This window comes from Mytilus edulis, chromosome 7, assembly GCF_963676685.1.
Source record: "Mytilus edulis chromosome 7, xbMytEdul2.2, whole genome shotgun sequence".
NCBI lineage: Eukaryota > Metazoa > Mollusca > Bivalvia > Mytilida > Mytilidae > Mytilus > Mytilus edulis.
In genome coordinates, this window is record NC_092350.1 from 51,218,345 (window position 1) to 51,231,606 (window position 13,262).

The window sequence follows — 13,262 nt, forward strand, 5'->3', positions numbered from 1 at the left end:
AAGCATAAAGATAGCATCATAGTGGAATGCAATACAATATGGGAAAACTGAATAACAAAAGCTATTCTACCTGTCTACGTTATACAACATTAATAATTGTGTTGTAATGAATATTCTTTTGCAACTACATCTTTCCTGCTAGTTTTTAATCACCTGCACGATTTGTTCGTAAAACGTCCTAAATATTTACCTATTTCGGTATATATTCCACGTATGGATGGCTCTCGGTGCGATAAAAACCCGTTCCCATCTCTTGCTTTGTATAACTTGTATAATTTATCACTAAATATAATACATGTGATAAATTTTCTTTATTTTCTTCAAAAATCATAAATTTTTCGTCTGTTTATTTACCATTCTACATCAGAAATGCATGACATATACAGTGAAAATGGTATTTTATGATCCGCACTTTACATACACTGTGAATGGAATTTCAAACCATATCAATTTTTTGAAACTACAGAAAGCGATCTAAGTTTTAAAAATTCTGACCTGTGGCCGCCAGATTTTCTGTGGCTTCCAATAAAAATGCATTAAACATTTTATTAGCCCTTAGAAATACATACATTCTAAAGTTATCAAAGGTACCAGGATTATAATTTAGTACGCCAGACGCGCGTTTCGTCTACATAAGACTCATCAGTGACGCTCATATCGAAATATTTATAAAGCCAAACAAGTACAAAACTGAAGAGCATTGAGGATCCAAAATTCAAAAATGTTGTGCCAAATACGGCTAAGGTAAACTATTTTAAAATTCTTAGTTTTTCGAAAAATTCAAAGTTTTGTAAACAGAAAATTATAAAAATGACAATATTATTGATATTCATGTCAACATCGAAATGTTGACTACTGGGCTGGTGATACAGGGACGAAACGTCCACCAGCAGTGGCATCGACCCAATGGTTTAAATAGTTATCAAAGGTACCAGGGTTGTACTTTAGTACGCCAGACGCGCGTTTTGTCTACATAAGACTCATCAGTGACGCTCATATCGAAATATGTATAAAGCCAAACAAGAACAAAATTGAAGAGCATTGAGGATCCAAAATTCCCAAAAGTTTTGCCAAATACGGCTAAGGTAAACTATGCCTTGAATAAGAAAATCCTTAGTTTTTCGAAAAATTCAAAGTTTTGTAAACAGGAAATTTCTAAAAATGACCACATTATTGATATTCATGTCAACACCGAAATGTTGACAAATGACCTGGTGATTCTATCAGTGACCATTGATTACAATTTGTCAATTATGTTTACGTCAAAAAAGGAGAAAACTATTTAAGGAACATGAACTCCGATATAGTGTTAACACTAAATGACTGAACGTTTCCAGTTTCATTATTATTACCACCCATCATGTTACTCTAGCTTGTATGAAGGTTCCTGTTGATCAAAATAGATTCTTATATTGATACCAGTGGATTATCGGGTTTATCCTATCGAGGTAGTAAAATTATCAATTTTAAAGTCCGATCCTAGGTGAGTAACTATATTATGTAAGAATCTATTTCTCTAATGAAAAAAACATTAATTTTCATTTTTTGTTAAAAGAAAAATCCCCTTCGAGTGCTTTTCACATTCCACAAATTTGTTTGTCAATTTAATTTACCATATCAACACCTGTTAGCACATTTTGATTCATCCAGTGAGTTGATAAAGGTTACGACCCTTTATCTCATCAAATCATCTTCTGAGATCACACCACACGTTGAACGATTATTTTTATACAATGGGTTTCGAAAAAGATTTAATTGCCACAGAATTAGTGAAGGGTTTTGGCAGAAGTAGCTAATGGAGTGATAATCATTTATCTATAACCATAAGCTGATGGTACATATTCTATGAACAAGATTTCATTTCATTATAACAGTTTGCTCGCTACAGTCGCATTTTTGCAATAATTTCTGTCCTAACTACCCGTTATCATGTTCAGGATAGTTAGTTAGACAAAATGTGTTTTAATAGTATTTAAATCGTCATTTGTACAAACAAGTACTCATATAAGACGTTGTTTTACAGTTTTGAAGACTATAGACAGAGCCCATCATTAAGTCTTAGATGCATGATTTTTTTATTAGTTGTTAGATACTTTGAACTAGCTGTCAGTTAATTGCGAGTACTCTCAAATATGTACATAGTGTCTTTTTGTTGTTAGGATGTACAAGTACACGTCCACTTCCAATTGTATTTTTGTCCATCTGATGAGTTAAGCCATTTTCAACTGATTTTTATAGATCGTTCTTATGTTGTACTGTTATTCCACTGTCCCAGGTTAGGAGAGGGTTGGGATCCCGCTAACATGTTTAACCCCGCCACATTCTGTATGTATGTGCCTGTCCCAAGTCAGGAGCCTGTAATTAAGTTGTTGACGTTGGTTCATGTGTTACATATTTGTTTTTCGTTCATTTTTGGTACATTAATTAGGCCGTTAGTTTTCTCGTTTGAATTGTTTATATTGTCATTTCGGGGCATTTTATATCGGACTATGCGGTATGGGCTTTGCTGATTGTTAAAGGCCATACGAGGACCTATAGTTGTTAATTTCTGTGTTATGTTGGTCTCTTGTGTATAGTTGTCTCATTCACAATTATACCACATCTTCTTTTTTTTTATATTATACACATTTTAGTCTTTTCTTATTATAAAATATATTGGTAATGGTATTAAAGATGTACCTAAGACAAAAATGTATGTTTCCACTATAAAGATATAGGAAGATGTTGTATGAGTGCCAATGAGACAACCCTCCATCCATGTAACAATTCATAAAAGTAAACCATTAGAGGTCATAGTACGGCGTTCAACACGGAGCCTTGGCTCACACCGAACAGCAAACTATAAAGTGTCCCAAAAATACTAGTATAAAACCATTCAAACGGGAAATCTACGGTCTTATCTATAATCTATTTTAAGACATATCAGCTATGCTAGTGTGAATGTGGAATCATGGGAAACATTTATTCAACTAGAAACCTAAATATTCCAGAGGAAACCATTTATACGACGGACTCTTAGTGACTGGAATGGTTCACATGACCCTTTGGATTTAGAGGAGCTACATACAGTTGTACTACACAGAACAACTTTTTTTTACAACTGTGAAAATGAAACAATATAGAAATGAGGAGATTGGGTATGGGTGCCGATAAACAACTATCAACCAGAGTCCGGATGACGTGAAAGTCAGCAACTAATTAAAAGGTAAGCAAACAGCCTACAATAATATTAATTCAGTATCAATATAATTAACAAGCATTCTCACCAGTTTTATACAGCATGATCCAATCAAACTGATGACATTTTTTGGAAGTTTTGTTTTTTCCTTATTCAGACTTTTATTCAGGAGCCCATTGTGCAGTTGTAAGTGTTTCTCTTTTTTTTTAGAGATTAGACCGTTAAATTGCATGTGTAATTACTTTAATCATACGTATGTTCCTTATACTTGCTGTTGGTGGGAGCCAACTTGAAGGCTACGCGTTGAATGCTGTACTTTGACCTAAAATGGTTTACTTATTACAAATTGTAACTAGGGTGGAGCGTTGTCTCATTGACACTCATAACACTTCTTATTTATATTTATACAATTATAAAATTACCACCATACAAACCGATACAGAGCAATTTCACTGTCCAATGGTGATTCTTCGAGGAAGGGGGCATTTGATTATCTAAACTAACAAGTAGAGTTTGGCAATAAATTTATATTTGAGCGATTAGTATTCGTAAGTTATGTATGAAAGTAAAACTTTGACTAAAGGCTTTGAAAGATATAATTATACAAATGATATTAAAATACACTTCATGTGTATCATTACGCCACCATCAGAGGATTCCGAAAGGTATATAAAAACAGAATTTTCTAAGCGTAAAGTACACCTGTATTCTAATCTCATCAATGACATTGCAATAATCCTTTCCATCCTAGTACACACAATTTAAATGTATACAAACCAATAACTGTAGTAAATTAACACCAAATAATTTGTCATTATATGCAGAGTTACTATAAAAGAGGGACGAAAGATACCAGAGGGACAGTCAAACTCATAAATCGAAAGTAAACTGACAACGCCATGGCTAAAAATGATAAAGACAAACAGACAAACAATAGTACACATGACACAACATAGAAAACTAAAGAATAAGCTCCTGTGCATACATTTGAGGTTGTTCGTCAACCTTGGTCCTTCGACTCGATGATGGTTCAATAGCTGTCGGTTGCCTTAAACCCATTATGTTGTGATGTAGTCCGGAAACTAAGCGGTATTTGCCGATAGGTTATAATTTTCCTGGTTTTAAAATGCATTGTAACCGACATTTTCTTTTTCAATCTGATTCTTGGTATCAGAGGAAAAACTGCTATCCTGAGTATTAGTTAATTAATGTCTGATTCTCCTTTTCATAGTTGGCGATGAGTCCTGTTGACAGTAATTCCCTCCAAATATTCTGAGCAGAGTGAGAAAAAAAAACTTTCAATAGTGATTCCTGGAAAGGATGCCCTGGCAGAATTTTGAGAAGCAAATTAATTCAATTTAAAAAGTTGTTGGGTTCAATCTAAATTTTATCTGACGCTTGTTGCGCAAGCAGCACAAACTTGATAGACGCACTCATTGTTATCACTGTATATGTTTTCGCCTCTAGCCTAAAAGGAAGAACTTCACATCTAAGTTGTTTCAGGAAAGACCGTTCAGTAGATTTGTTCATACTAAATGATAATTGCGTTATCAAACGAGTGTTTCTAATCTGTAGTTCGCCTTCACTTTCACATATGTTGTTACAATGTTGGTGGTTTTTTTTCATAAACAGAGAAATATGTTTCAAACTGGATTCGAACAACGTCATACTAAAAACTTGCTTGCTCTCACATTAAGTTGCGTGAGTATGTCTTTGAAATTAGCATACCAATTATTTCCCAATCTCTCTTATCATCAAATTTGACAGGTCTATTCCAGAGACGTACACTATGACTCCAAACGACTCATATGTTTGCAATAAAATTGTTATAATAGTATATATAAACATTCCTAATTTGCTAGCATAAAGAGTTTCGATTCAGATCATATTAATTAATTTTCTTCTAAAAGTAATTCAGTTTCACACTCAGAGCTGTTCGATTGGTCAAATGTCCGTATTATTGGTTCTTTTTGTTTATACAGTATTGAAAATACGCAGACAGTAAATATAAATGCAATAAAAATAATTCCACAATGCCAGGTAAATATTAAACCTGTATTCATCAAGCTGTTATTGTCGTTACTTTTCCAAGGCTCAAAGAATGGATTTTTGTATAATATGCATCCTACTTGATAAAACCAAGTTCCTTGTAAAATCAAAAGATACGACCGAAACAATGGTAAAGTTACTACATTTTTAAACTTCATCTCTAATAAGGTAACAGCAAATGTTGTCAAGATTACAAATATAAGCAAATGATGCAAGACCACATTGAGAGTGTCTCGTCCAAAAAGATGATATTTGAATACAATAGCTTCCATCAATAATGCAAAGCTAAATGTGACGTAATCGAGATCTTTTATCGGAAGTGTGTTGAAGAAGACCATAAGATCTACAATCCCTGTTAATCCGAAGAAAGCGTACATTGTTGCATGTTGTTTATTGTTTGATGTTAATTCATCAATAAGTCCAACTGTTATGAACAATACTTTACACACTGCCTCAACAGGAAACCTCTTCAACTTGAATGTAACTGTTGATGAAAAAGGTGCATTGCTGTTTTTGCAATCAAAATATGTCCTCAATATATTTACCATCCACCATATTCCAATGATTATGAAAATTGACCCTGGAAAGACATGTCCCATAAAAGTTCCCATTATGGTTACCTAAAATAAAAAAAACAAAACAAAACAAAATTTTAAAAATGTGAAAAAACGCTTTATTTATGCTAAGAATGATGTATACAATTTTACCATGATGGTTATTTTTACCTTTTTACGGGGCGTTTTAGATATCTGCATCATTAAATTTGAATCTTGACGATGTCTGTTGTGATTGAATGCTATGTTTCTAGTTGTTCGTGTTAAGTAACTTGTCGGACAACGAAATAGAGGCCTGAAAAGAAATCTTCAACCAAATTTCTATGAAATGCATTTATTACTCCTGCATATGATAATTCACAGCAATGTATAATGGCCATTGGTGGATGTCCTTGCACGATTGTATTTCTTGCGGAACCGTTTTACCTCTTCATTTCAGCACTAGAGTCTCTCATGATCTGCCAGGATGCAACACAAAAATCATTCCCGTTTATGTATATGTACTGGGGTTACGTGTATAACAGTATGGTCAAGTGCACTCTCAATTTATATCCTTTTAAAATAATATAAGCAAAATGAGGATGTTAATTTGATGTATGCCTTTTGTGTTTCTTCGTTACATAGTGATTAAGATGATAACACAATGTTGACTGCTGTACCCCTATTTTTGACATTTTTACCTATTGTGTCTGTTTGTTTTGTTCACGCATCGTTGACGATGTAATGGATTTACAACAATTTGAAAGGGGTCATAAAACGATTTCCTACGTATCTTTTCACTTTTCTCACATGAAACTACAATGTATGAAAGTTGTAAATATAATGGAATTTGATGCGACTGTCATACAAGTGAGAGGTTTAGCTAGCTATAAAACCAGGTTCAATCACTATTTTCTACATAAGAAAATGGCTGTACCAAGTCAGGAATGTGACAGTTGTTATCCATTCGTTTGATGTGTTTGAACTTTTGAACTTGTCAAATGATTTGGGACTTTCCTTTTTGAATTTTCCTCGGAGTTCAGTATTTTTGTGTTTTTACTTTTTTTTTAAACGATTTTATGATGCAAAGTAGTTGATTTGGATTTTTTTATAACACGCCACACTTTTTTAAAAATTCAGGGCGCCTGAATACTACGATATCACTGATATGTTCACGAGGTAAAATGTAAGACACGTGGGTGGTTTTTTTTTGTTTTATGATGTTGAATGTGTAAAAGAGTTTAAAATATATATATTTCAAGTTCTAGGCTCGAGATTCGTAGCCGATTTTCTATTTGCCTGACCTGTTGGTTATGTTTTTTTATCCAATCAACGTGTTGTTCGTTTGATCTCAGTTCTTCGTTGGCCAAATTTGAATTATGACGTCAAATGTTCTTGCTTTCCTATGCATTTTCTATTATAACGTCATAATAAGACCTATATGAACGCATCTGTATGCGGATCATTTGCAAAAAACGTTAAGTCTGTCTGCATATCTTCTGAAAATAATTAAAGAAACAGATTATAATTCCTTTTTCCTTGCAATACATGTACGATATCTATAAATAAGAGAATGTCCCTGAATCGAAGGGGGAAATATAGAGTTCACCACTGCAACAAGTTTGTTACAATATTTCTCCAATTGAGACAATTACATTTTTATATTTAAAGCGCGAGGCTTGCTCAGCTTTTTAAATCATTAAAAGTTAACTGTTGCGAGTGGAAAAATATCATGATACACGAGTAACAGTGGTGGAATCTGTTTCTTTAATAATGTATGTCCTTCTTTTCAAAGATTTGCAGAAAGTTGTGGTCTTTAAATGTGATGTCATCAGACATTGTCGCCTTTTTATGACGTCACACTAGACAATTAACAGGAAAACAAGATAATTTGACGTCATAATTTAATTTAGACCAATCGTTTACCGAGAACAGACATTTTACTAGTGAGGAGAACTATTTTACTCACACCGACCAAAAATTGTGGAAACTGCACAAAAATTAGAGAAATAAATTGTACTACACTCGAGGCGGTGGTGGATGATTTATATGTGTCGCAATTAATGATATATAAAAATATCAATATAAAACAAACTCGGATGACCGCTAACAATTGCCTGGCCTTGATGAAACAGCCGTTTTAATTCATCAATAGCAATTCATACATCTGAAACGTAAATAACGATGTATATAAACTCATCATAGATACCAGTACTAAATTATGTACGCCAGACGCGCAAATTCTCTGCAGAAGACTCATCAGTGACGCTCAAATAAAATAATAAAAGGTCCAATAAAAGTACGAATTTGAAGAGCTCTTAAGATCCATGATTCCGAAAGGTTTGGTTTAAAACAGCGTATGGAATCTACTACGGGGTAATAAATGATCCTCTAGTATCCGTTTACTGACATTCAATAAACTTATAATATAGATTTACCAGACAGTTCCTAATGCAACGACTGTAAATAAACATTGTTACTTATTGTATTCAAATGAACATAATATTCGCTACTGATGCATGTTAAAGTAAAACTATATTATAGATATAGATAGTTCCAATAACACAACTAGAGTTATTTGTCCTTTGTGCTTAGCATATCAAATTAAGTTCTAATAAACCAACCCAAAGGTAATAAAAGTATAACTGCTAATGCACTCATTTTATATATGATGTTATATTTGTTATTCTCGTGGAATTTTGTCTGTTGCTTGGTCCGTTTCTGTGTGTGTTACATTGTAGTGTTGTGTCGTTGTTCTCCTCTTATATTTAATGCGTTTCCCTCAGTTTTAGTTTGTTACCCCGATTTTGTTTTTTGTCCATGGATTTATGAGTTTGAACATCGGTATACTACTGTTGCCTTTATTTATCATTTTCTGAGGTTCATTGAACAATGAATATAAGATCATTACCGTAATTTTACAGATGAATTCATATGTATTAAAGTCATATCATATCGAATATATATGTTATAAGTTTCAATGCAATCGTCATTCCCTATTATCATGTCATATATCGAAATTGTAAAGGAGCACCACCATGGGTTATGGTGTAAAAAAGAAGACATTTAACAGACTTTATCGGTACAGATTTAATGTGAGCATTTGCCTATCAGGTTTCCTAGCCTGGCCGTGACGGGTCTTACTACTAGAAAGTTAACCTTCCCCAAAACAAAAAGTACAAAGTGATAAAGCATACGAACACACCCACTCACCTGATTCGCTCATCCTCAAAAATATTTAAAAAAAATGCATAATATAAAAAAATAAATATACAAAATAATTGTATTTTGAAACTGCTCTATAAAAACCGAACAAACACTTTCTTAAGTTTGCTTTCATCAGCAGTTTGTAATTATATATGCTAAAAAAAACAAAAAACTTCTAAATGATAATTGGATCGAGATTCAATTGTATACTGTTACGCATTTGTGAAGTAGAGTTCCGAACCTCATCTATGCATCTTTATCGAGGGCACTGAACTATACATCATATAGTGTCTGGAGAAGTTTTACGTTATTAATTGAATTTATACATTTTTAAATTGATAAAAAAAATACATCAAAACACTCTGCTCTTTAAATTTACATGAATGGGATCTAAAATATACACATAATTTATGTACCGTATCAAATGTCTATACATTTGTTATATGATAACATGTACAAATACTTAAATCTGTTACGTGTCGCATACTAAATATAAATTAGCGTATTCGATAATAAAAGGTCGTCGTCGGAAAGTCTCATTATCATGCCAGTTTTCGAAATTACTTGTTTAAAATATTCCATAATAGCATGGAACTATATAAATATACATGTATATATACAAAGCAAATTTGAAACAATGTACCCTCATAAGGCAGAAAGTGGCTAATCGTATATGGTTCATGGCGTTTTTCACACGATGACGTTCTACCTCCAACAGTCTTGATATGTCGTGGCGGGTCACATATAAGTAAAAGTCTGAGTCATCCTTCTCACACTATTCAACAGAAGTCAATTAAAATCGAAAAGAAGATTTAAAATTTAAAACCTATCAACATTTTTAGCTTTTTCTGTGAATAAACTAAATCAAAATGATATTCTAACTGATACTAACAATTTTAGATTCTAGATTTTGTTTTTATTCCCCAAAGTACGTCCCTTCAATACAATCAATATGTTATCAAATTGAACAGATATAGCATACCAAGTTTGTGAAATTGTCAAATATTTCATTCTAGATAAGGTAACATTTTCTGGACCGCTAAGCGTAGAAAAACCTTTCGAAAGACTGTTAACGAGCCACCTTTTATGCAATTCAAACTGCAAAAATATAAGCAGGCGTAGGTCTAATCTTACTTTAGGCAAATTATTTCAATAACACTGATTTGTGATTTTGAAGTGAAATGTACGACACATGGGTTATCGTGCGTCATCAGTTTCTAATTGGAAATATAACATCTGTTTACATGATTAAAATGATACTTTATATATATAAGAAGATGTGGTATGAGTTTTAATGATACCAAACCTTCATCCTTATCTGAAATAATAGTGTAACATCATATAGATAAAGGAAGATGTGGTGTGAGTGCCAATGAGACCATTCTCCATCCAAATAACAATTTAAAAAAGTAAACCATTATGCATATAGGTCAATGTACGGCCTTCAACACGGAGCCTTGGCTCACACCGAACAACAAGCTATAAAGGGCCCCAAAATTACTAGTGTACAACATAGAAAGACACTACAAAATACTTTTATATTTATCAAATCTGTTTCCCTATTCAAATCTCTAACTCTTGTATTTTTTAGGGAAAAAAAGTGTTTTATTAAAGACGATGTATTTTGTTTCAAGAAAAAAATCATTCTACCCACAAAATATTATTGGTTGGTGTTAAAACTAAGACTAATCGATTATTCTACCACAACACATTTGATTGTTAATTCGAACTACAAAAAAGCAATAAATATAGAGATATAAAATACTTACAGTTTTTTCGACACTTTCTATTCGTTTTCAATTTTAAAATATGTGATATATCATCCGCCAAGAATTTTAGATGATCATTCTGATACAGGTGAGTATTCTATAAATATTATTATTCGACATGCATGGATACAAATTTACAATTTATGAAATTGACGTAACATTTTGTTTACCCTGTAATTGATACATGTAGCTTGTCCAACCAGTCGTGACACTGGTATATCTAGGTGCATAAAGTAAATTTCAGTCTCGTATGGAACGCCGTAACTTCCTAATGGTACTTCCTTCTTTATAATGATAAGGTTTTTCTTTATTATGATGAGCTTTCCTCTATTATGAAGAGCTTTTTCTCTATTATGATGAGCTTTTTCTCTATTTATTATGATGAGCTTTTTCTCTATAATGCAGATGTATTTTACTTATTGTGATGAGGGTTTTCTTTATTATGATGACGTTTTTCTCTATTATGATGACGTTTTTCTCTATTATGATGACGTTTTTCTCTATTATGATGACGTTTTTCTCTATTATGATGACTGAACTTTTATTTATCATGATGCGCTTAAAACCCAAAAAGTTCCCAAGATGTTGCACTCCCCGATGCTATAAAGGAACTCCTTTTTTCCTGGATTTTCTTTTTTTTTAATTCAAAGTGTTCTGGGGATTGGAATCATTTATTAAAAAGGGTGGAACCGGAACCTTTGCTCTGATTGGCTATACGGAATACCAAATATCCATTAAAACTACTCTACCTATTTAGATCTTATAGGCTGCACTTTGTAAATATCGTGTGATTTGCTCGCAAGGCCACTTTTAGAGAGAAACTGAATATGCATAGCAATACTGATAGTGTTGACCCAGGATAAAGGGGGTTCAAATATATGTCGCTCTTGAAATGCATTATTTTGTTTAATGCTAATTCAAGTTTATGAGGCGATTTTGTTTTCAATTTTTATTGCATTTTCAATCAGATTTAAGAGTGCGTCAGGAAAAGCGGAATAACTCAAATGAGAAAACCGTGTTTTATTGGTATGACTTTTTTTTTACAGTTAATCAATATAGAACAAAAATGACTCAATATACTGTTATCACAGAGATATGTCTCGCTTTTTTGTAATTTTGATAATGCAAATGTTGAAATTAAAATAGGAATACTTTAACATGCATGTTTTGCAAATATTCAAAGTCAATGAACCATAACTGAAGGTGCATGGAAATAAGATGTGCCAATGCTAATACAACTGCATACCAAATACCATCGACTTATCTTAAGTAGTTCCCTTTAAACAACCCTAAACACAGACTTATACATGTAAACTATGCAAAATTTCAAGTTGAATACATCATAACTGAGGAGGCAGAGTCAAACATTCTCCTTTGAAATGAGATATGCCAATGCTCATACAACTGCTTACCAATTATCATTAACTTACTACATTGTACTAGTGGTTACCCATAAACTGACCTAATCACAAACTAATACATGAAAACCAAGCAAAAGTTTCAAAGTCAATAGACCATAACTGAGGGGGCGGGACCAAATATTCTCCATGATAATGAGATATGCCAATACTAATACAACTGCATACCAATTATTATTAACTTGCCACTAGTGGTTCCACATAAACTGACCTAATCACAAACCAATACATGAAAACCAAGCAAAAGTTTCAGTCAATAGACCATAACTGAGGGGGCGGGGCTAAAACATCTCCACGGTAATGAGATGTGCCAATACTAATACAACTGCAAACAAATATCTTTGACTTACATCTGGTGGTTCTCTATAAACTAGACCTAACCACAAACTAATACATTGTTGACGCCACCGCCGTCGCGGACGCCGGAAACAGCATACCTATGTCTCACTTTTTGACTCCGTCAGACGAGACAAAAATAGGATGCCTTATGATATTCGTGAATATCCGTGAAGGAAGAGCAATGAAACCATAACGGTAGTAATATTCGTTTTTCATGAAGATTGCTTTTGGTAAACCTGTATTGTTGCTCATTGTTAATAAAATATAAATGTAAAGTATTATAAAAATGATTCTACAAAACAAATTGTGCAATCAAATTAAAAATGTTATCGTTTGTTTTCTTTAAATTTTGGTACAACTAAAAAGGAACATTATTTACAGTCATTGTGTCTACAAAATGTACCTGTAACTTGTTTAATTGAATAATCGCAACTTACACTAACCGGCTTCCGTACACATGTATTTCCTGATTGGTTGGGGTTTTTTTTTTGGGAAAATTTCAATTCATTCTATTTCGGCGACTTCTGAATCTAAACGCACCATACGTTAACAACTTCTGCTATTCCAAATGTATCTATTTGAGATAAGTTTAAGTCAAATTAAATGGATTATTTGCCATTTATTTTTTGGGCAAAACCAGAGGCATCATTTGTGATACGACCTGTGTTTTTATTTATTTTTTCTATTGATGAAGATGATGATGATGGTGAATGGATGCTTAACGTCGAGTGGCAAATTCATATGCATATTCATGACGAGACTAATGTTA

General features: G+C 32.9%; 1 protein-coding gene across 3 annotated transcripts; it reads right to left on the reverse strand.

The window, feature by feature from the left end:
• Positions 1–3,685: 3,685 nt before the first annotated feature.
• Positions 3,686–10,839, reverse strand: LOC139481732 (transmembrane protein 45B-like). 3 transcript variants are annotated; one of them, XR_011654674.1, is made up of 3 exons: positions 10,737–10,835; positions 7,065–7,259; positions 3,686–5,847 (listed from the first exon to the last, which is right to left on the reverse strand). XR_011654674.1 is itself a non-coding variant. In XM_071265219.1 (2 exons), exon 2 carries the CDS (start codon positions 5,836–5,838, stop codon positions 5,071–5,073), a length of 768 nt encoding a protein of 255 aa, XP_071121320.1. In that variant the 5' UTR covers positions 5,839–5,847; positions 10,737–10,839; the 3' UTR covers positions 3,759–5,070. The 3 variants fall into 3 exon arrangements, 2 of the variants coding, with proteins under 2 accessions (XP_071121320.1, XP_071121321.1); XM_071265219.1 differs by lacking the exon at positions 7,065–7,259 and having other exon boundaries at positions 3,759–5,847; positions 10,737–10,839; XM_071265220.1 differs by lacking the exon at positions 10,737–10,835 and having other exon boundaries at positions 3,759–5,847; positions 7,065–7,202.
• Positions 10,840–13,262: the final 2,423 nt, after the last annotated feature.